At 43.1% G+C, this 21785-nt stretch overlaps 1 protein-coding gene across 1 annotated transcript in view; it reads left to right on the forward strand.

Moving 5' to 3' along the window:
* The window catches only part of LOC126412218 (protein kibra), a 205144-nt gene that overhangs the window by 103802 nt on the left and 79557 nt on the right, over positions 1 to 21785 (forward strand). Inside the window, exon 2 of the mRNA XM_050081703.1 lies at positions 741 to 850. Coding sequence (XP_049937660.1) covers positions 741 to 850 — 110 coding nt within the window. The remainder of the gene's footprint in view (positions 1 to 740; positions 851 to 21785) is intronic.

A 21785-nucleotide genomic window follows, 5' to 3' on the forward strand; every position in this document is an offset into this window, starting at 1 on the left:
AGACCAGACAGCGTGATCATCGGTCTCATCAGATTAGGGAAGGATGGGGAAGGAAGTCGGCCGTGCCCTTTGAGAGGAACCATCCCGGCATTTGCCTGGAGTGATTTAGGGAAATCACGGAAAACCTAAATCAGGATGGCCGGACGCGGGATTGAACCGTCGTCCTCCCGAATGCGAGTCCAGTGTCTAACCACTGCGCCACCCCGCTCGGTCGTTTTTAGGGCTTCTCAGCATATGCGTGTGACATGCATCGCCTTTTGACATTTTAAGAAATTATGCCCTTGCCTGTGGAACGGGGAAACAGAGACTGTTTCTGTCTGTTTGTTTCTAAGTAAATGTGAGCAAAATAACAACAGACGCAAAGCAAAATACTGGCTCATAAGCGTAAGATAACTCTGTGTTTTATATGTTTGCATCTTTGGCGCAGATTTCTTAGTCACATGCCAGAGACCGAGAATTTGCGGACCCAATGACCGTATCTCTTCTAGGACAGTGGCTCACATGCAGAAGATAACTTGTTTGCATCACAAGAAAAAATACTGTTGCATCAGAACTTTCATCAGGGGGAAGCTTCATTTCACTCATGTTTGTAATATCGTCTAGTAATGCCCACGGTCGAAAACAGTTTCAGAATGTGCGCTAAAATTCATTTTTACGTGCTTCTGTTATTTTTAGATATCTTTATAAAGCTTTGCACAGTCAAAATGTGTATACCGTAATTTGTTTTGTTTGACTTGCAGGTATACGAAGCCACAGACTTTCGCGGACTGCATCGGGAACGAACTACCTCTTGGCTGGGAGGAGGCGTATGATCCACAGATAGGATCATATTATATCAACCATGTTAATCGTAAGTATAAACATTTTTTGTTATTTTAATATCTGTTAACATAAATTTAGGCGCTGTGTTCATCGTAAAATAAACGTATGTATACAGATGTGATGGAAATAATTTTTGAAAAACAGAAAGGTATCTATAACAGATTCTGATGTGTAGCTTTATGTAAAAAAAACAGTATCCCAAAAAACTACTTGTGGCTCTATCTGAGTTTTATATTATTGTCTGCTCGAACGGAACAGCCCTTATTCTTTTTTAAGGATGTTTGGAGTAGAGACTCCTTAGGCAGGGGTTAAGTTTTTCATGTGAAACATACTGCACTTCTATCTGCTGCACAAAGGTTGCAGAAAGAATTAAGTGTTAATAAGCAAAATTTTCCAGTAACTATATGCTGTAAATAGGAATAAAAGTTCGCACATACTCTCTGTACATTATCAACAATTAAAGCATGCCTTCTGTAGATTTAATTATTAATAATTTTGCCCTTATTCTCCTAACAAATGAATGGCTTTGCGTAGTTGATTTAATAGTCAAATTGTATTCACTAGACATCAGAGCAAATTTGCATCTAATATAACCAGCTATGGATAGGAAATGGAAGGTTGTGTAGCTTTGGCTTCATCTTCAGCTTAGTTAACTAGTAACTGTAGTCTTTTAGATAGCAAGTATTAACTTTTCCCTGGTAGTTCAAATGCACACACTTCCGCGAATTCGTCGCTGATTAACTATCGTTTACGGCCATAGCGCCAGCGTGCTGTATTTGCGACCTATGGCCATCCGGAAAAGTTTGCTCTATTCTTCGTCCCATACCCTGCTCTGGGCTTATTCTCGGATTGTTATTAGAAGCCTTATCCAAAAATAAGACCACTTATCTCCTTCTGGTATAGCAAAACGCACCACTCGTGGGAAAGTCTCTTACAGCTCGTCAGTAAGCACACAAACGAAACCCAATTTATGAACCTGTTGAGACAAAGATTCGGAGGAAGAATTATCTCTTTCGGACTGCGATTAGGGCAAAGGTTTTTACGTTTTGAGGTTGATAGCGGAGGGAAGATATACCGTGCATGCTGAAAGTTGTGGCCGCAGCCTACTAGGTTCGTTTTGGGGTTAGACTTTTCCTTGACTCTCTGTTGATGTGCAGTATTCTCGGTGGACTGTTAAAGAGTGGTGCGAGACTTCTTAAAAAATGAAAAAAGAAATAGGAACTGCTGTTTGAATTGTCGTATGAATGCTGAAAATTGCAATAGATGAATTGGAAGGCATCGCTACCAACAGACATGCCAGCAGAAGTGAAAGTTACCCTTCGAGTATGTTAGTCGGCTCGGGCCAGGCTGCCCAAAGACGCTGTGCTCCTGTAAAAGTTGCTGCTACCGTTTTAACATTGAGGTACAAACTAGGTATCATTGTTCTGTCACTATTTTTTCATGGAGTATAATGGGTGTTTTTTAAAGCCTTTTGCATTAAACAGTTTCACTGGTAGGGACTGAACATTATCACGGCCATCACTGATACACTATTTCGTGTCTTGGTCAGTCGACTTTGTGGCCTGTCTAGACCGTCCTGATTCTGATTGGTGGTAGAATTTGGAAATTTGTGGTAAGTTCCTATGGGACCAAACTGCTGAGGTCATCGGCCCCTAGGCTTACAAACTACTTAATCTAATTTAAACTAAATTACGCTAAGGATGACACACACACCCATGCCCCAGGGAGGACTCGAACCTCCGACGGGGGGCGCCTCGCGAGCCGTGACAAGGCGCCGCGCGGTTACGCCGCGCGGCTGCGTTTTGTTTTAATGTATTTTTGTTTTATTTGCATTAAATCACTCTCTGGTTTCATTCAACAAAGGATCTGCGTTTTCTACATCGTGATTACTGTGTGCTGGCGGCTCTTGTTTTAGGTATTGGACGACTTGCTTTTGTGCTTTCTTTCCCTTAGCGTTTGTCAGATGCACGTTCTGACGCCACACTCGTCAGGGCAATGTAGGTGAGGGAAGCCATGTGCGCAGTCTGTCTGCGTATCATATAAACTTTTGTTACTCGTTTTATCGTACTGAAACTGTTTTCCTATCATACTCGTATTATCTGAGGCGGAAGATAGAGGAACAACTCAGTATTTGCGTAAACAAGAGTGGGAAACCGTCGAAAACCATACTAACACTGGCTAGTTTAGCAGCCCATGATCATTAATCCGCCGCGCGTATTCTATCTGTGGTGTCCACTTCCCCTTTTCACAAGCTAGCGCAATGCGTGTCACATTTTACGAGCAGGTCAGACCAGTAGTTGTACAGAGTGTCCCAGGAGGAATGGTCAGTATTCAGAGATATTAGAGAAACGCTCATTTGAGGCAAAATTTCTTATGGACGTATGCCCTTTACCGTATGGTTTCCGAAATAGAACACATTTAATAAATATTGTTATTTATGGAAGTGGTGGCTTTACGCACAAATGGATAAAATCGTATTTAACAAAGACAAATTTAAACAATGTTCGGAAGGTAGAAAATGTTAGTGACCGGATCTAAATCACAATAAGTGTCCCACAGGGTTCAATATTGGGTCCACTCCTCTTCCTATGCCAGAAAGCCGTTCCGGGAAAAGAAGTTGAAAGCACCGAGGTAGGTTGGGCTAGAATAAAATTTGAAGGAGGTTTGGTGGGTAAGACACACAGGCGCACACTAGCGCAAAAACAGAGGTACATTTAAAGTGCTCTGTCTCAGAAGCCATTCGGATTAGGGCTTGTGTCCATATGTAATTATTTGCTTCAAATGAGCGTTCCTGTCATATCCCTGAATAATGAGCATTCCTCCAATATTGAGTATTCCTCCTAGAACTTCCAACATCGGTCCCTATTAAAAGAATCCAAAGTTCGTCAGCAGTGAGCGAACAAACGGGCAGAGGTCGATGACGAAGAAAAGGCACTACGTTTGCTTTCTGGCTGCCGTTCGTACTGGTACCGCGAGATACATCATGAGGACCGCGTAGCACGCGACCTTTGCCCCCATATCGCCAGACGAGTGCTGATGTCTTGCACGCGAACCCGGAGTAATGACGCGTGTGTCACGCCACTGTTGGCCGCGTTCCAAAGGACGCGCGCTCACTCGCTGACTGAGGCATGTGAGATAGCGGCAGCATCCGACGTGCCAGTTGCCACTCACAATCAGTGCGCTACTCTCATAAATACGTTTTGTTAGGCGTAATATCTGTAGCAGCAATTAAACACACAAATCTAGTCTCCACGTACGCGTACACCATAATTACTCTACCACGCAAACATTGGGGTTACTCTCGTATGGTATGACACGTTCCTGGCGGTTCAGTGGGGGCCGAACCGCGCAATAACCCAGGGTTCGGTGTAGGGCGGCGGTGAGGTGGGTGGACTGCTGTGGCCTGTTGTGGGGTTGTGAACCACTGAGGGCTACGGCTGGGACGAAGCCTCTCCGTCGTTTCTAGGTCCCCAGTTCAATACACAATACACAATTGCCTCTTAATCTGAAATGGAAGCGTAGTGAGATTATTATCAAGCAAAACGCAATGCTCAACATTCACTGATGACCACTGCGAGATTGATTGTCACTTAATAGCTTTGCGGGTACTTGAAGCGGTGAGGAAAGTATATAAACGAAGCAGAGACTAATGGGGAAATAGTAAATTGGGAAATTCTTGGACGTAAGCGACTTTCACAAAGGGCAGGCAGTTATCCCGGCACCGGGGTTGGGGTATCTCCTTACTGACTGCCCGCAGCTCGTGGTCTAGTGGCTAGCTTTGCTGCCTCTGGATCACTGGGTCCCGAGATCGATTCCCGGCCGGGTTGTGGATTTTCTCCGCCCGGGGACTGGCTGTTTGTGTTGTCCTCATCATTTCATCTTCATTGTCATCATTCGTGACAGTGGCTCAATTGGACTATGTAAAAACATTGGACTGTGTAAAAAAAAAAAAAAAAAGTGTGTGAAATCTTATGGGACTTAACTGCCAAGGTCATCAGTCCCTAAGCTTACACACTACTTAACCTAAATTATCCTAAGGACAAACACACACACCCATGCCCGAGGGAGGACTCGAACCTCCGCCGGGACCAGCCGCTCAGTCCGTGACTGCAGCGCCTAAGACCGCTCGGCTAATCCCGCGCGGTGGACTGTGTAAAACTTGGGACTTTGTACGGGCGCCGATGACCGCGCAGTTGAGTGCCCCACAAACCAAACATCACTATCATCCGTTCTGACGAAGCTCATCGGCTGTTCCCGTGCTACTGTCGTGTGCTTCTGGCTAAATGGTTGAAGGATGATGAGACTTACGAGTAGGCTACTAGGCGTTGAACATCCATGCCTCGTAACAGGTGGAAGTCGGAGGCTTGCCCGTTGTGAAAAGCAAGGTAGATAGCGATCTTCGCGAGATCTGGTGACCGAGTACCCAAGTGTTTCGAAGTCCCCCGTTCAGTATACATTGTTGAACATGGGACTCCGCAGCAAGACGACCTTTACGTGTTCTCATGTTGGCTCAATCATAAATACGACTGCACTGGGCACGGGATCATCGAAATCGGACCATGGATTAACGGATCGTGTCGTCTGGTCTGATGAATAATGTTTTTTGTTACATTATGTCGAGGATCGTGCCCGGATACGCCGTTATAAGTGCTAACAGCTGTTCGAAATATTCACCGCGACACGAACTCAGATAGTGGTGGCAGTATTATGCTAGGAGAAATATTCGCCAGCACTTCCATGGGACCCGTGGTATGAATCGAAGAAATCATGATAGCTCTGGACTGCGTAAAATTGTTGCGGACCACCTGAATGCCTCCGTGCCTGATTTCTTATCCGACCGCAATGGCATCTTCCAGCAGGATAACTATCGGTGTCACAAGACCAGATTAGTACTACAGTTATTTGTGGAGCATAATAGTGAACTAATTTTGTTGCCTAGGCACCAAATTCGCCTATCTGTGCCTAATAGAACGTATCTGGGACGCTCTCGGACGCTAGCACCGCTCTCTCAAAACACCGGCCTGTAATTTATGGGGACTGCGTGACCTTTACGTAGCCATATAGTAGCACTTAGCTCCGGAAACCTAGCCGAATTCCCTTTAGGCCTTCCCCATATACTTCACCTGTTTCCATTTCAACTGCATAACAATCACATTGACGAAATCAACTTATACCTGTTCTATATATTTATTTGCCCTCCTGTCCCTTTTTTTTCTCTTGAATACAAAATTTAGTTTTATCAGATGAACTCCACACTTTTTTTTATTTTACTTTCAGTGTCAAGCTGCACTTCATTTCCATTTGCGCTATGTGCATAAATTTGTGTATTAGTGCTCTCATGATTAAGTATCGCAGTATTCTTAGTGTAATCGGAAGAATCTAGGCAGAAGATTTAAATATTAGAGATGGTTGTAGCAAGCACAAACAGTTTAAAACGGTAGCACTCGCAATTACGAAAGAAATCCTAACCAAAAGTGATCACGTACAAGCAAGTGATAGTTAGCAACAGCAAAAGATAGGGATCACCTGATGATGCCTATCAATCACAACTACTTTTACCTCCATCAGAGCGTACTGATTTCATTCTATCGTAGCTTGACGTCATCTGTGGCACTATTTCTTGCGGTGATCGCTGTGCTGTCTTAATACTTTGGCTGTGGAATGCGGCTAATCTCTCCACGTCGTGCTCGAGTGCCTTTGAAGAGTAATTGTCTTCGCTATCAGAAAGTCTCATTCAAGAGCATCGCTATCTTGATTTCCAATCGTACCGTCTCATATCGGGCACCTGTTAAGCCGACTCCTTTACCGGTGTTGACATACAGAATACTGCTCGAAGAGGAACCGAGATAAAAGACACGTGTAAATTTCACTTCAATGTATGTGAACTTAAATAAATATATTAAAAAAATCGTTCCCTTATAGCCGTGTGTGTTAAAGCGTCGCTTCCGGGTACAGGGAGCTGCGCCAGCCCCTGATCGAATGCACCCGGCGGATTAACGACGAGGGTCGGTGTGTCGGCGACCCTGGATGACGCTTTTAGGCGGCTTCCCACATCCCACCAACTGAATACCGGGCTGGAACCCAGGTCCCGCCTCAGTTACACGGTTAGCAGACATTTAGGAAATTTCCGCACACTTTCATATGAAAACGCTACTCGCAAATAGTTGGAATACACATATTGTGTCTCGGGAGGGGGGGGGGGGGGGGGAGGGAGAGAGCATCCGGCCACCCCATTAAATTAACCGTGCAAAATTTGTTAATAACCATGCGCCGATGAGGGGCGGGCATAAGAAGAATATGTGATGAACTAAAAAACTTAGCAAAATTTCTTCGTATATTTCAAGTGCCGTTAAATGCAACTTTGCTCGAAGATTGACGAGGGACAATTATTTATACCAGAGAGGTCTTGTGAATGTCACTCATGTTACTGCTGAGCGTCTTAGATGGAACTATAGTCGTTTCAGTTCCTCCGTTCTAATGTTGCCTTTCTACGTTGGCTGTACCTGAACGTAAGCGCTTTATTAATAAAAAAATAAATCGAATTTTTGCCTTTTTGGTCGGCACTTCCGAATCATCTCGACGGAAAGTGCTTAGATGTTCGTCGTATCGGATGTTGCAACAGGAGAAACTCCAGAAGGGTGCGTCTTTGTCGTTATACTCGATTAAATAGTCCGAGCGAAAACTACTAGACGAAAGCTTTAATAACTGAGATCGCCGTTGCCATTCTTTGTTCCGGAAACGATAAGCAGTGCATCGTAAACAAAACGATGTGTACACTAAGATGTAATTGCTCTTGTAAACACAAATATTTACTAATTAGATTTTAGACCTAAACTACTGTATCCTCTTGCACTCTTAAACGTGGCCACATCGGACCTTAACTCGTAACCGTTCAGTACACTAAGGACAGTTTACATGGACCACTGTGCCGAAAAAACTGAACCAAAGAAAATGGTTTTCGATTCGTTAAAGTCACTAAATTCGTGGCAAAATACGGCAGCGATCCTACCGTTCATACATAGTAGTTTTATTTTCGAAATGTCTTTAAAAAACGCACATAACTGTCGCCTTGACATTTGAATATACCAGTATATATTTTTCCTTTGTGAGAATTTTGATTGCAGGACAGTGGGTGAGGGAGTAAGATTTACCTTGAAAGTTTCATTATAGAAGATTTATCGTGACTGTCAGACAGTGGAATGTAGTGCGGTGCTCAACAGGGTCTTGCGAATGGCGCGGTGGTTGCGCAGTCACATTGCAATGGTAAAACTACCATGCGTCACTCCCATCTAGTGTTGGTCATATGCCAACTATTTCATCTCTTCGATACAAGGAAAAAAGATGTAGTACCATTGCTGGCGTCTGCGCTTGTGGAACGTACTCATAATCAATCATTCGATTCTGCGAGAAGACAGCGTACCGTACAGTTTAGATGTTTCCTTACCTTGATGTTTTTGTCCTGGGCAGAACAGAATTTCAGTCTTCTGTTGTGAAGACAGGGTTCTACTTTACGTAGTTGTCAAAAACTGATGCACAAACAGCTATAATTGCTTTAGTTAAGTTGTAGATCATATTTCATATGCTTCCGAGCAGTCTGAAATCAGGCCGCCTTCCGCGGTTACAGAAATGTTTGCCGTTCCGAAATCGTTTCTAAGAATAAATTGAAGTGAACGAAACTGGTGGCTCAGTTCTCTGGTAGCTCCCCTGCATCCACTTGACGAACTTTCAACATCGTTGCCGAAAAATAGTCAACCCGACGTACACTAGGCAGAAACTGATATTTGTATGCACGAGGGATGGACTAGTCAAGTGCACTCAGACTGACGCGTTCGGAACAAATTATAAGCCAAACCATCCAAATCCGACAAGTTCGGAACATTTCATTTTATTCCAAAAGTAGATAATTAACTTTCGTAGCTCGATGATGAAAAGTCGAATGTGTGGAAAGAACACACGTACGTACGCAAGCACGCATCCCCCCCCCTCCCCCCCCCCCCCCCCCCACCCGCCCACAGAGACACACACATAAGCGCGAGTGCGCGCAAGCATAAGCGGCTGAGTAGGGCTAGAGTTTGTTAGATGGCACTACAGGCCTCTCGGCTGTGAGTTAATGACGAAAGCAGTAATAATTGTGTTTCTTCTGCATGTGTAAAAATCTTCTATTCTCTTCATTTATCGCTAGTGAGTGTCACAGCACTTATGTATGTGCCTTTCTTGACAGCTCTGCTTTTGTCTGGAACGGTGTGTAAAATCCGCCAAAGGCAACTATGGGTAATGTAAAATAAATCATCTGTCCTCAGAATGTTAGTAATACGTTGGAATGGATTCGTCCCATTCTCAGCGTGAAACTGATGTCGAGGTATTGTTGAGGCTAGGTGTGAGGCTACTCATGTTGGTCTTTTTCTGCAGCAGTTTGAAATAGCTACTCGTGATAAGTAACATGATGTTCGAAATGATATACTTGTTATCTTCGAGCACTCAGATTAACGGCACGCGTCATCACTGCACTGGGCTGATTACTTCATTATTTTCAGTTGCTGTCTGTGAGAGGAATGACTTGAAATGTAGAATGTAGAGACAACGGGGATCACATTTAATAAGTGTATCTGTGGAAGAAATCTTTCGACTGACATAGTTGGTAGAAAGCATTTTGGAGACGCGATACATAACTGGTGTCGGTGCTTCTTTTACAGGACTCTTGTAAATACACCCATGCCAACGAACGTGTATGAATAAAACATTGAAAAGTGTAGTTTGCGGAAAGCTCTCATGAATTATACTCGTGGTACACAGTCCTTGTCCACCACGTGTCACATTACACCCAAATAAGTACGCGGTGGTGAGTGATGGAGTCAAAGTGCCACGACCTATCAGATATCGATTTAGTCCCCGTTATGACCGGAACTGTTACGAGCCTAATAGCGGAAGCTAAATATAGTCGTAGCCTTCCTTCAGAACCGTTCCGCTCATAATTAAGAACAAATGTGCATGATGGACATCATAATTCAGAGTCTCTCTGTATTTCGTATCGAACGAAACGAATTAATTGGTTGGGAGGGGGGGGGGGGGTGTAGTTAAACAATACGTCGTGTACTTCTTGAGTTAGCGCAGCATAAGCAAGAACAAATCTCAAAGCGACTCTCCTTTTATAAGTGTTTCCTCTTCTTCAGTATCATACGCGCTCGAGAGAAAGCTGAGATTCGTATCATGGGCAATCGTGATGGCTTAGTATCTCGACTACAGATAGACGTAGCAACATACCTCAACTGATTCTACTTCCAACGTACTGCTGCCACAGTGTATGTGGTTCCTGTGTGCGCTGCCTACGATTTTGCCTCACCTACGACGATTTCGAAGTTTCTCGTGCGCGACAAGAGGCGGAGATAAAGCGAGTTAATAAAACTCGAATAAGTAATCTTCTATGATTGAATTTCACTTAATATCTGTTTTAACTGCATCACCTTTCGTAATTGTATTCCTGTACGCTGTTGTCTTAGTTAGTGGGCACATTATACAAGAACAGAGACAAACAAAAACTGTCGACAACGAGAGGGTGTGTGTGTTTCATGGAGTGGGGAGGGGTGAAGGAAACACAATTTCTTACAAAATGGAACTCAGAACAGATGATATACTGTGGTTATTAACCACCAAACGAACTAATGCTACCATTTTAAAATAGCCTCCCTGTACTTAACTGTGAGAGTACAGTCAGTTTGACGTTTGTACGTATTAATTGGGTCTCAGGTACATAACGTTCAGATACACGCGAATACTTTCTATATTCACATTTTAGTATAGTTTAACGTTGGCTGGCTACACGAAAAGCAAAGAACATCACTAATGGAAGGTACAACACTATTGGAAGCTATTAGAACCTGGGGTCATCTGGAATGTTAGTTACAAGGAGAATCGCGGCGGACAACGAAATAGTTTTCAAGTTTCACGACAAACGGCTGTGACTGCACTAGCTGCTTGTCAGTATCCATTACATACTACATGTTCTGGCATTATTCAAACTGATACTGATATTTTTTGGCAACACTGCAGGACTTGTACGCTGTTCACAGTGCTCTTTGTACTGGGCTGTGGAAGGATATGTTGTAGTCAACAACAGATAAAATTTTTATTATGTATTTATACACCCTGGCACGTTTTGAGCACTGTCTCTTCTCAAATAAGTGGACAATACGAGGTCGTGCTCTGTATGAAAATATTTATGACAGCAGTTAATGAACAGCGTTGTTGAGAACCAGTTCATTTACATGAAATAGTGGAGGCTTACAACAATGCTGTTTCTTAAATTTCCACATCAGATGCACAAAGAAATCTAGGAACACTAAAAAAAAATCTAGTAAGACTTAAAGTTCCACATTACAAAGTTTTGTCGCATTAGTTTGAAGAGCCTCTCATGTTACGATGGTAACATACTTGGATCATATGGGTCTGTTTTTGACGAATTGCATCTCAGAAGGAAGAAATAGTTGGTGTAAACAGCATCGCGAATCGGAAGCAGAATCGAAATAGCCAGGACAAATTTTTCAAATGGCTTGGAGCACTATGGAACTTTACTTCTGAGGTCATCAGTCCCCTAGAACTTAGAACTACTTAAACCTAACTAACCTAAGGACATCACACACATCCATGCCCGAGGCAGGATTCGAACCTGCGGCGGTAGCGGTCGAGCGGTTCCAGACTGTAGCGCCTAGAACCGCTCGGCCACCCCTGCCGGCATAGCCAGGACATCTTACGGTTAGCGACAGCTGCTCTTATGCACAGATATTGTCGGTCCCCCATCCTTTCCGAAGGATATTAAGTATTTGCACTGAAAACTAATGTCAGAGAAGCGAAGCATTGCTTAAATTTGACCACCTGAAAATATGCAAATGATTTTATGAAACTAAAAGTGCATCATTTGCGTTTTATTGCACTTTGAAAAGAGGTGCAGCTGTAATCCATTTGCGAGCCTATTGAAGGAAGCGTACGGAAAACAAACGTTTGCGCCTAACGTTCAGTTACCGATGGGAAGTGTTAAGTTCAGGCAATTGTTTTAGTTTCTTGCCGGCATTTTCCTCGCTGAGGGATCGCTGGGGTCGGTAAGTTGTTTCGCGCTGTGGCGGTGGAGCTACAGTTTTACGGTGCGACGGTGGAGCAGCTGTGCAGGCAAGTAAAACAAGCCGCTCAGAGCTGGGAACGCCAAAACGTGGCGCTGCCCATCAGTTAAGCCCAGCCCGCAGAGGTCTCTGCTCTGGGCGGCAATACGTAACAGCGCCGGACTCAAGCTAAATATTGCCTCCGGCTTGCTGACATTTGATTCTAGCTGTAGCTTAAGGAGAAATGAACATGCATATGTCAACGCAGCAACTTATTCTGAACTTCGTAAACCTATTCGTGCTTAGTATTAAGTAGAATTAAGTTGCTTTTTATGTAGTCGATTGTTAACAAAGACTCGTATGAAGAGTCTCTTAAGGGGCTCCGGAACGCCCTATACTTGCAATGTTAAAATAACGCTTATAAATTACATCTTTCCTCACAAAGTATTTGAGGTAGGAAGTTGAACTTTTTACAGATTATTTATTGGAATATGGGCTACAACTTAACACAGGGATTTTACAAAATTTTAGTTCAGTTATTAAAGATGATTTTTTTTCAATTGTAATGAAAATTCACAACATTTTTTTGCAATTTTTTGTTTATATATTCAAAAATATACAGTTTTTTGGAAAAAGGCTGTGTTAAATTATGCAGAAGGTACTGTGTAACATTTACTGAAAGTTTGAAGATCCTTAGAAAACATGTAATTAGTATGAGAAAATAAAAGTTTTGGGAATCGAGCGACAAAGATTGGATTAACTTTTTAGTGCATTCCAGGTCCATAGGATGGATTATCTTCATCCTCTGCAAACTCCTCCTCCAGCTTCCTCTTGTTCCTCCTCCTGTTTACTCTTGCTTGTATTTCTAGACTCTTTACAGCCCTGTCTGCAGCCCGAAGGCGTTCCTTGTCTAAAGCAAGTATCGCTCGTTGTTGTGTTCGTAGATTTTGCTACCATTTTCTTCAGTTGCAGTTACTGCAACACTGTTCCAAAAGGTGGTCATGTATGAACACTTATCACATTTCAGTTGTATTTCACTAGCAAGTCCTACGTGCTTTATTATGGAGAGTTCCAGACCAACTTCACTACAATGAATACATCTTACACAGTTTGAAAAAATTCCTTTGAGAACCGACATATCAAATATTTCATTCACATCAGATTCGCCCATAAAACATTCATAGTTTTCACTCATTGAACCAAGCTTCTTCTGTGAAGTATTTTCTTTCCCACTTTGACTGCTATGGGCAGGTGTACTTGAGAGGTTAGGTTCACTCGCTTGGTTATCGTCTTTATTGTTTACAGTAATAACACATACCTTTGGCTTTCCAACATTTCTCCTTTTCTTAAAAGCCTTCAGAGGATTTCTAATAACTTTACTTTTACTCATTATTATACTTCAACAAAACAGAGACTCAAGAAACAGAATTAATTACGAATATTTTCGAGATAACGACAGAGTAAATAAACATGAAACAATCGACAATCACACCAGCGATATATATTGAACCATCACAGGTTAGCCACAACACATACTTTATCTCACATCACTAAAATGTACCTGATGAACACGGACGTTATTAATAACACCATTTGACAGCAGTTTAACAGCGCCACAGTGAGTCACGCCCATGTAGAACACATTTCAAAAAAAAATTAAAAATAGTTGTAGTCTTCGGAATTGAATAAATTATATATCTATTAAAAGGTAATAGTCTGCAGATTCAGAAAACGCAAAAAAGTAAAAATGGAACTTTTCATGATTTTGAGCCTTTCCGGAGCCCGTTAAGCCAGTGATATATCCATATTTCAAGGTTCAAACGTTGTGTAAGGTCTACAAGAAGTTCCCGTACTCCTGGATCAAAATAGTGTATGGCACATTGCACTGCAAAAGAAGAGCGATATGGGTAAACTAACTTATTATATTGACAACTCAGTGGAATTGAATGAAAGTGCTGTAGCATGTTGCAAGAGATCTTCCAGTCGTGCACAGAAAGCTGGACGCCACATGGCGTGAGGTGAGTGTGACTGTAGCGTCAAATAGAGCTGGCCCGGCAGTTCTAAGTTCTAGGGGACTGATGACCTCAGAAGTTAAGTCCCATAGTGCTCAGATCCATTTGTCTTCATACAGGGAAGACACATCCGGGAACTGTAAGTAGGACGAACTGTGCGGATGTAGGCCAGAAGTTTGACGTAGCTCACAGCGTTGTTTCACGTGCACTGGTAGCGTTCCGAAACGTAGCAACTGCTACCCGAAGGAGAGGAGTTCAACTAAATCAACAGGTGACCGCCACTTTGCACCACGGGTAAGAAGGGACCTGCGTCAGACGACGGGAGCAATAACAATCACATTTAACATGACTGCAAGGCATGCAATCGCAGGCTCCGCTGAGCCACAGCGACTGCATGGGTGTAGTCTCTTTGCCAACCGACATGTCCTATTTCGTTGACAACCGCACATCGGCGGAACTGTCTGCGATGGTGCTAAGAACAGATGGACCATCGATGAGTGGACTCACGTGCTGTTGTCGGAAGAGAGCAGACGCAGCCTGAGGACTGTTTCTGGAGGTACCGTAATGCACCCAGGAGTACTGTCGAATATGATCGTTTTCGTACGCCATGTGTTGTTGTTTGGGGAGGTATAATGTTGCATGGTCATACTGACCTCCAAATGTGCGAGCACTATACACTCGCCCGTCAGTTTTATTGTGGCACTGTACACCTTCGCCACGTACGTCTTTTATGGGGTGCATTCGGCGCTGACTTCATTTTTGTGGATGAGAATGCGCAACCGCATCGCACAGCGCATGCAGAGGAGCTATTGGAATGAGAGGATATTCAGCGAATTGTCTAGTCTGGTAGTCCCCCTATTTAAATCGCATCGACCACGTGTGGGGTACATTGGGGACTCTTATTGCAGCACGTCCAGTTGCATCCATTAGCTGACAGCCACGCTGGTTGAGGAATGGACGCCCTACCTCAAGAACTTCTTACAGTCTTGCAACCAGCGAGGGACGTACTTGTAGAGCATGCATTGCCGTCCGTGGTGTCTTCTAGCTGAGATATTAACCACCTGTGCGACTTGTCCAAAAAGAATTTCTATTAGAGTACACTTTAAAAAAAAAAAATGCTTCGTACGCATATCTCGCGACGACATCCAGGCACATATCATAGCATGAGAAGGCGATTACCTTTCCAATTATCGCATAATTATTTCTTTAGAGCAGAAGAGCGCAGCTCTACTGTGTGAACTGCGAAATATTGCACATTCATCAGAAAATAACAGCTAGAGCGGATGCACAGAATTTAAAAACGGTACGAACAAAGCACGATAGGCTGCATCTCGCTGCTCTACGTCATCAGATAGTTCAGTCACACATATCCGACTAAATAATTTTATTTTCTAATATTTTGTAATGTGATCTTGCATTATCAGCTTCAAAGTAGCGATGGCTATAAAGCAACTGTTTATTCCCCCAGTTTTACAAAGTCAAGAGGGAACTGGCGACTCGTCGGACATCCTGCAAAGGAACACGCCATCACTATTTATTTATATAGCTCAGTTTGGTCGTTTATCCATTTAATTTTCTCTCTTGGCAGAAGTATGAAAATATTATTTTTACGAAAATTCAATTCAAAATAATTGTAACAATGAATTTAAACTGAGTAATTTATTTCCACCGTTGGGTATTTTCTGCGTGCATCATTGAGAAAACTTGCCATTGCCATTCAAACTTTTCTTCCGGAAACATTTAATTGAGTTCCTTGCTATTACATTCAAGAGAATCGTACTGATAGAATCAGTTAGCCTAGTGTTAGCTATTGAGAGTAGTGAAATGGTAGAGAGCGAGCGACATTTAAAGCTGTCAGTAAGCGACAATGAACATGGAACAAAACCTTCATTCACTCCTGTTTTTCTGTATGCTGAGATAGATCCCGAAGAATCGTTTAGCGATAGGTTTCCTAAACAAAGGGGGACAAGTCAAATCCGAAGGAAGCGGAGGATAAACGCTTAATTTTCCGTGTCCGTGCGTTTATTATCCTTGTTTGGATATAAAGGATAATGTGCAGTGGTTCCAAACTATAGACTGTTCCATAGATGTTCTGTTTAAAATTTTTCCACAGCTGCTTCTGCAGCGCCGATGTTTGTTTCGTGAAAATTTTCTCAGAATGTAATTTCCTGTACTTTATGGAAGTTTGGCCGTATCTGATATACGGAGGGATCCTGCGGAGTAAGTACAGTGCATCCATTCATACGGTCCTGAAGTAGTTCGGGCAAGAACAGCCGTAGTAACGATTCTTGGCCAGAATTCATATATGCTCGCTGCAAGTAACCTGTGATAGCTTACGTGACGGTAAGAATAAAAAACTAGCAGGATCAGATCAGGTGAAATGTACTGACGAAGGAATAGAACTTCTTTTCACCCTGTGAGGCTCACGAGAACCGTGTAAAAAATGAGACGGTGCCCAGTTATGGTGAACTTACTTATGTCAACAAAGTGAACAAACGTTTGTCAACGAACAATTAGAGCAACAAGTTCCCTTGCATTTTTCCCCACACAGTCCACACTGATCCATTTAATTGATATTGAGTAATCATTCACTAAATCCGCCCACATATTTATAGCAGTTTTTTGTCGTCAGCCCAAAAGTAGATTCCTAAATGAATTCTATCTCATACAGGGACGATTCACCGATACGGCGGTGGCTATTTCCTTCGCGTATGGTTTCCCATCTGTATGTTTCGTTTCTGATGACGTCGCTATCAGTGAGGCGTTCAACTTCAGCCGCCCTATATTACTGCAGATCAGATGGAAATAGAACTGGTGTTGTCTCATTACTGCGGTAACCATCGACTAAACACTATGCCATCGACTAAACACTATGCGAGAGACGAACTGTGTAGAGTGTAGATTCTAGAAGCACAGCAAATTATCTGTCAGTACTTCTTAAACTGTTCTGTTGGCTATTTGTATTTCATGTACCACTGATAAAGTTCCTATTGATGGTTGTTCGGTCACCAATGAAGCACTGTTTGTTCGAAGTCAATAATTGTTGTAATTGTTCTGCCTGGGTCCTAAAATTGCTGTGATCGTTTTTACCCAGTTTCTCACAAACAACACGAAATTTGTTAAATTTATTATACTACGGGTATAGTTAACGTTGATAACATTTTCTTCAGACAGATGGGGTTTTACACACTTCACTCTACTACTGTACGTCGTAATCATCTCTTAAAATGCTAATATAATTCAGGATGCTTTGAGGAATTTTGTTTAAAAATATCGACTCTGGTGTCGAGTCGTCAGCTAATGACAGTACCTTCCTCGTTGACGTTATTCGCCCCAGATGACTCGAGCAGTAACACAATATTTTTATTGGCGTTCCTCAGGCGCCTGCCGCAGCGCTTCGTGATGGGCTGTTACCTCTCTCAGAGAGGCTCTGCCGAGACTTTTTTGGGAGCCATAATGTGTACCATAGTTATCATCTTGTTCTTATTACCGTCCCTCTTGGAAACCGAGGCTCTCGCGTGTCTAATGTCTGTTACGTGCTTCATTATTTCTTATTTTGGAATGGGGGCACGAATTACCTCGTCGATGCAGCTCGTCTGCGCCCCAGGCGATTGGGACTCGTTTGTATACACTTTGTTTATAACTCAAATGTTTTTACTGCAGCAGTTTTTCAAAGCAGGTACACGGTAGCTACTTGTAATAGCAACTACAGCCGGTACCAGCTGATGACTAATAATAGTATACGCAAGGAAGTGTCCACTACGTGGTTGTGATGTTAGGGTGTGCGCAAAAACTATCTTTCTGTTAAATCTCTCAGGGCACGGAGCTATGCTGATGTGTAGCGTTGTTCTGTGATAACCTCTTCACTAACTTCATTAGTTCTTAAATCGTGAAGTATTTTTGAGATTGGTGTTAGTCTTAAACAATGGACTTTGCTGTAAAGCACGGTTTTAGAAAGCTTCGCTAGCGTGAAACTTTCCTCATATGATATTCTGCGAACCATGGGTGAAGGACAAAAGGCAGATTCTATATTCCAAAATTTCCGAAAAGCGTTTCACACTGTGCCCCATTGCAGGCTGTTAACGAAGGTATGAGCACACGGAATAGTTCACCGTGATATGTGACTGGCTAGAAACCAATACGTTCTCCTCGATGGTGAGTGTTCATTAGAGACAAGTGTGTCGTCAGGAGTGCCCCAGGAAAGAGTGATAGGATCGCTGTTAGTCTCCATGTACATAAATGATAGACGGACTGGGTGAATAGCAATCTGCGGCAGTTTGCTGATGATGCTGTGGCCTACGGGACAGTGTCGTGTGACTAGGGCCTCCCGTCGGGTAGACCGTTCGCCAGGTGCAAGTCTTTCGACTCGACGCCACTTCGGCGACTTGCGCGTCGATGGGGATGAACTGATGATGACTAGGACAACACAACACCCAGTCCCTGAACGGAGAAAATCTCCGGCCAAGCCGGGAATCGAACCCGGGCCCTTAGGGACAGTCTGTCGCGCTGACCACTCAGCTATCGGGGGCGGACTACGGGACAGTGTCGTCGGTGGGCGACTGTGGGAGGACACAGGATGATTTAAACAAAATTTTCAGTTGGTGTGATGAATGTAGAAAATTATAAGTTAATGCAGTTGAGTAGGAAAAAGGATCCCGTGATGTTCCAATACAGCGTCTGCAGTCTGCTGGTTGACACAGTCAAGTCGATTAAATATCTTTGCGTGACGTTACAAAGAGATATGAAATGGAACGAGCATATCAGAATCGTAATAGGGAAGGCGAATGGTCGACTTCGGTTAATTGCGAAAATTTCAGAAAAGTGTAGCTCATCTATAAAGGAGACCACATATAGAACACTAGAGCAGCACATTCTTGGGTGTCGCTCTGGTATTAGGATCCCCACCAGGTCGTATTAATGAAAGACGTCGCAGAAATTCAGAAGCGGGATGCTAGATTTGCTTCCGATAGGTTGGATCAGTACACAAGTACTGCAGAGATGCTTACTGGAACTCAGATGGGAATCCCTGGTGGGAAGGCCACGTTCTTTTCGAGAACAGTAGTGAGAAACTTTTGAGAACCGGCGTGTGAAACTGTCTCCAGAACGATTCTACTACCGCCAACATATATTTCGTCTAAGGACCACGGAGATAAGGTATGAGAAATTTAGGGCTCGTACGGAGACACATAGACAGTTGTTTTCCCCTCGCCCTGTTCGCGAGTGGAAGAAGAAAGAAAATGACTATTAGTGGTACAACGTACCTTCCGCCACGCACCGTAAGATGGCTTGCTTAGTATATATGTAGATGTAGATGTGAATTTATATTATCTGTAACATCTCTCTCTTCAACGAAATAGATCACTCTTTGCAGTTTTCACTTAACTCTAGTTCCCTCCCAACTGTTAAACTATTATGCTTGTTTGTTTTGGCCTTACTCTTTGTGTAGCTCATGATGTGTAGTAATTTTCACTCTGATTTGATCAAGGAGAGGGTAGTGGGGAGGGGTTGAACATATTTATCGTCAAACAGATGAACTACTAATTCGAAAATGGATGCAGGCGATGAGTGTTGCGAAATACACTTCAAAATTCGATTTCTTCTTTTATACCTTTATACTCCCTATTGCAGAACGAGCTATGTCGGCCAATGATTTGCGTCGAACCTGTAGGGGGAACGTAAACAGTTCGACGCTCTGTCGAGAAAGCACAGCAGCGCAGTTGGTAGTATCATCTCACAGAACGCTCTTTCTGTGTGATGGAAGGCAGCCGTCCGCAAGTTCTGCGGTCTGTCTCCGATGCGTTGCGAGGTTCTTCTCCTCGAGATCTATTTTTACGCCGCAATCGTGATGTCCAGCGAAAAAGACAAGAAGAAATAGTCCTACAAGCGTCGCCGCTCATCTCTTCCACACTGTCCGATTTCGTGCTCAACATTTTGTCGATATCTACATTGTCGTAGAAAGGTTAGCTGCATCAATTTATGTCCAACAAAATCATGTTGTTAAGTAGGCCAGGTCTTTGTAGAAATATTTAAGGCGCTATTTTCTCTTTTTAAGAAATATATATGAGACGACAAAATTATATATATGAGACGACAAAATTTTTGTTATATGGGAGTGGAAAATTCCCAAGTTCTCTAGTTTCGTAAAGCAGCACCGTCAAGATAAAGAATATAGCTCTTACAGTGTAAGTATTTTAAAATACGGAGATGTGTCTGCTCTATTACCCATCGACGTCCTTCAGCTGTAAAGGTCTGCACTTACGTACAGTCGATGTTTGAAGTTTAACGAATTTAAAAGATAACAGAAGCACCCTGTGACAAACTGTTATGACCATAAAAAAAAAAAAAATGGTTCAAATGGCTCTGAGCACTATGGGACTTAACATGTGAGGTCATCAGTCCCCTAGGACTTAGAACTACTTAAACCTAACTAACCTAAAGGACATCACACACATCCATGCCCGAGGCAGGATTCGAACCTGCGACCGTAGCGGTCGCGCGGTTCCAGACTGAAGCGCCTAGAACCGCTCGGCCACACCGGCCGGCTATGACCATCACATTCACGTAGTCATAAGTGATGTGTTATTTGTCAAAAAAACTAAACATTTGCTTGAAATAATATATGTGAACATATGCAATGCTGACATAGTCATGGTTCTCAAAATATCAGTTGTGTTCGCGTACGTTGTTTCACTACTTGGCATCTAAGTGCAAATGCAAGTGGTTAAAACACACGTAACGAGTGTAACCTGTAAACAGTGTACAACACTTTCGGCGTATCTGTACTGCAATAGTGCAATAATGAAAGCAACAGCGATCACATAAACCTGATCTTTGTCACGAGATAGAGAACTTCTCCTGTTGGAGAATTAGCTCCTCGAAGTAGTCAGTCCTGGATATTTAATGTTCATAGTGCGACCGTATGTTATGATTTTAGCGTGGAACTAATCTCGTTTACTGCGTGTAGTTGCAGTCACGTTGTTCCCGCTCGTGCGAGAGGCGGTGACTGCGAACTCCACCCATCCTGGTGCCACCTGCTTTGATGGCTTGCTCGACCAAGGTCACTGGGAACCTGCAGCAGGTGAATTGCTAACTGTTGAGTCCCTGGCGCCGGAACTCTTATTTCTTTCTGTTATTTGTCAAAGTAGCGTGAAAATGTTTGCGGGTGATAACTAAAACAGGCGCATCACAGCGTCCGAGTAAAATGACGCGACATCTGGTTGTGCTCTCCATCGTTGAATTACATGGTACGGTATGATTCCTGTGGGCGAAACGTCTAATTCTGGACACAAATTCACCGTGAAATTCTGGCACTATTAAGAACCAAATGCAAAGTAGCGTCCGACAGTGATGAAATGGTGCCAAAAATTTGACCAAAGCAGCGCAGGCGCAGATGACGCTGATAGGGGAAGAAGGCCGTTTACATCGACCACAAGTGACAATGTCCAGCCGATAGAGGCAAAACATCTCAGGTTGGGGAGATTTTCCGACGATTAGGAGCTTCATACAGCGGTGACAGGGTGTGCCACTGTTGAAATATCGGCGGTTGTCGACGACGTCACCCAGCTGCATTCCCGTAAGTTACTCCAACACTACTCAATATGTGCTTATCTATCTAATAATAGTATACCCTCAAATTTTTTTCATACAAAGATATCATGTTGCCTCGTGAGTAGTTGATTTACGTCCAGCTTTAAGGGTAAACCTTACTGTGGTCCTATCACAATCCTGATGCAACAAAATTAAGGACTGTTTCATAAACCACGGCCAAAGACGATTGTGACAGATGTGTGACACTGCAAAAACTATTTGTTTCTCGCAAAAAAAAGATACTGAAGGTGCGCATAGATAGCCTCTGTTTTGA

Source organism: Schistocerca serialis, chromosome 7 (assembly GCF_023864345.2).
Source record: "Schistocerca serialis cubense isolate TAMUIC-IGC-003099 chromosome 7, iqSchSeri2.2, whole genome shotgun sequence".
Lineage (NCBI taxonomy): Eukaryota > Metazoa > Arthropoda > Insecta > Orthoptera > Acrididae > Schistocerca > Schistocerca serialis.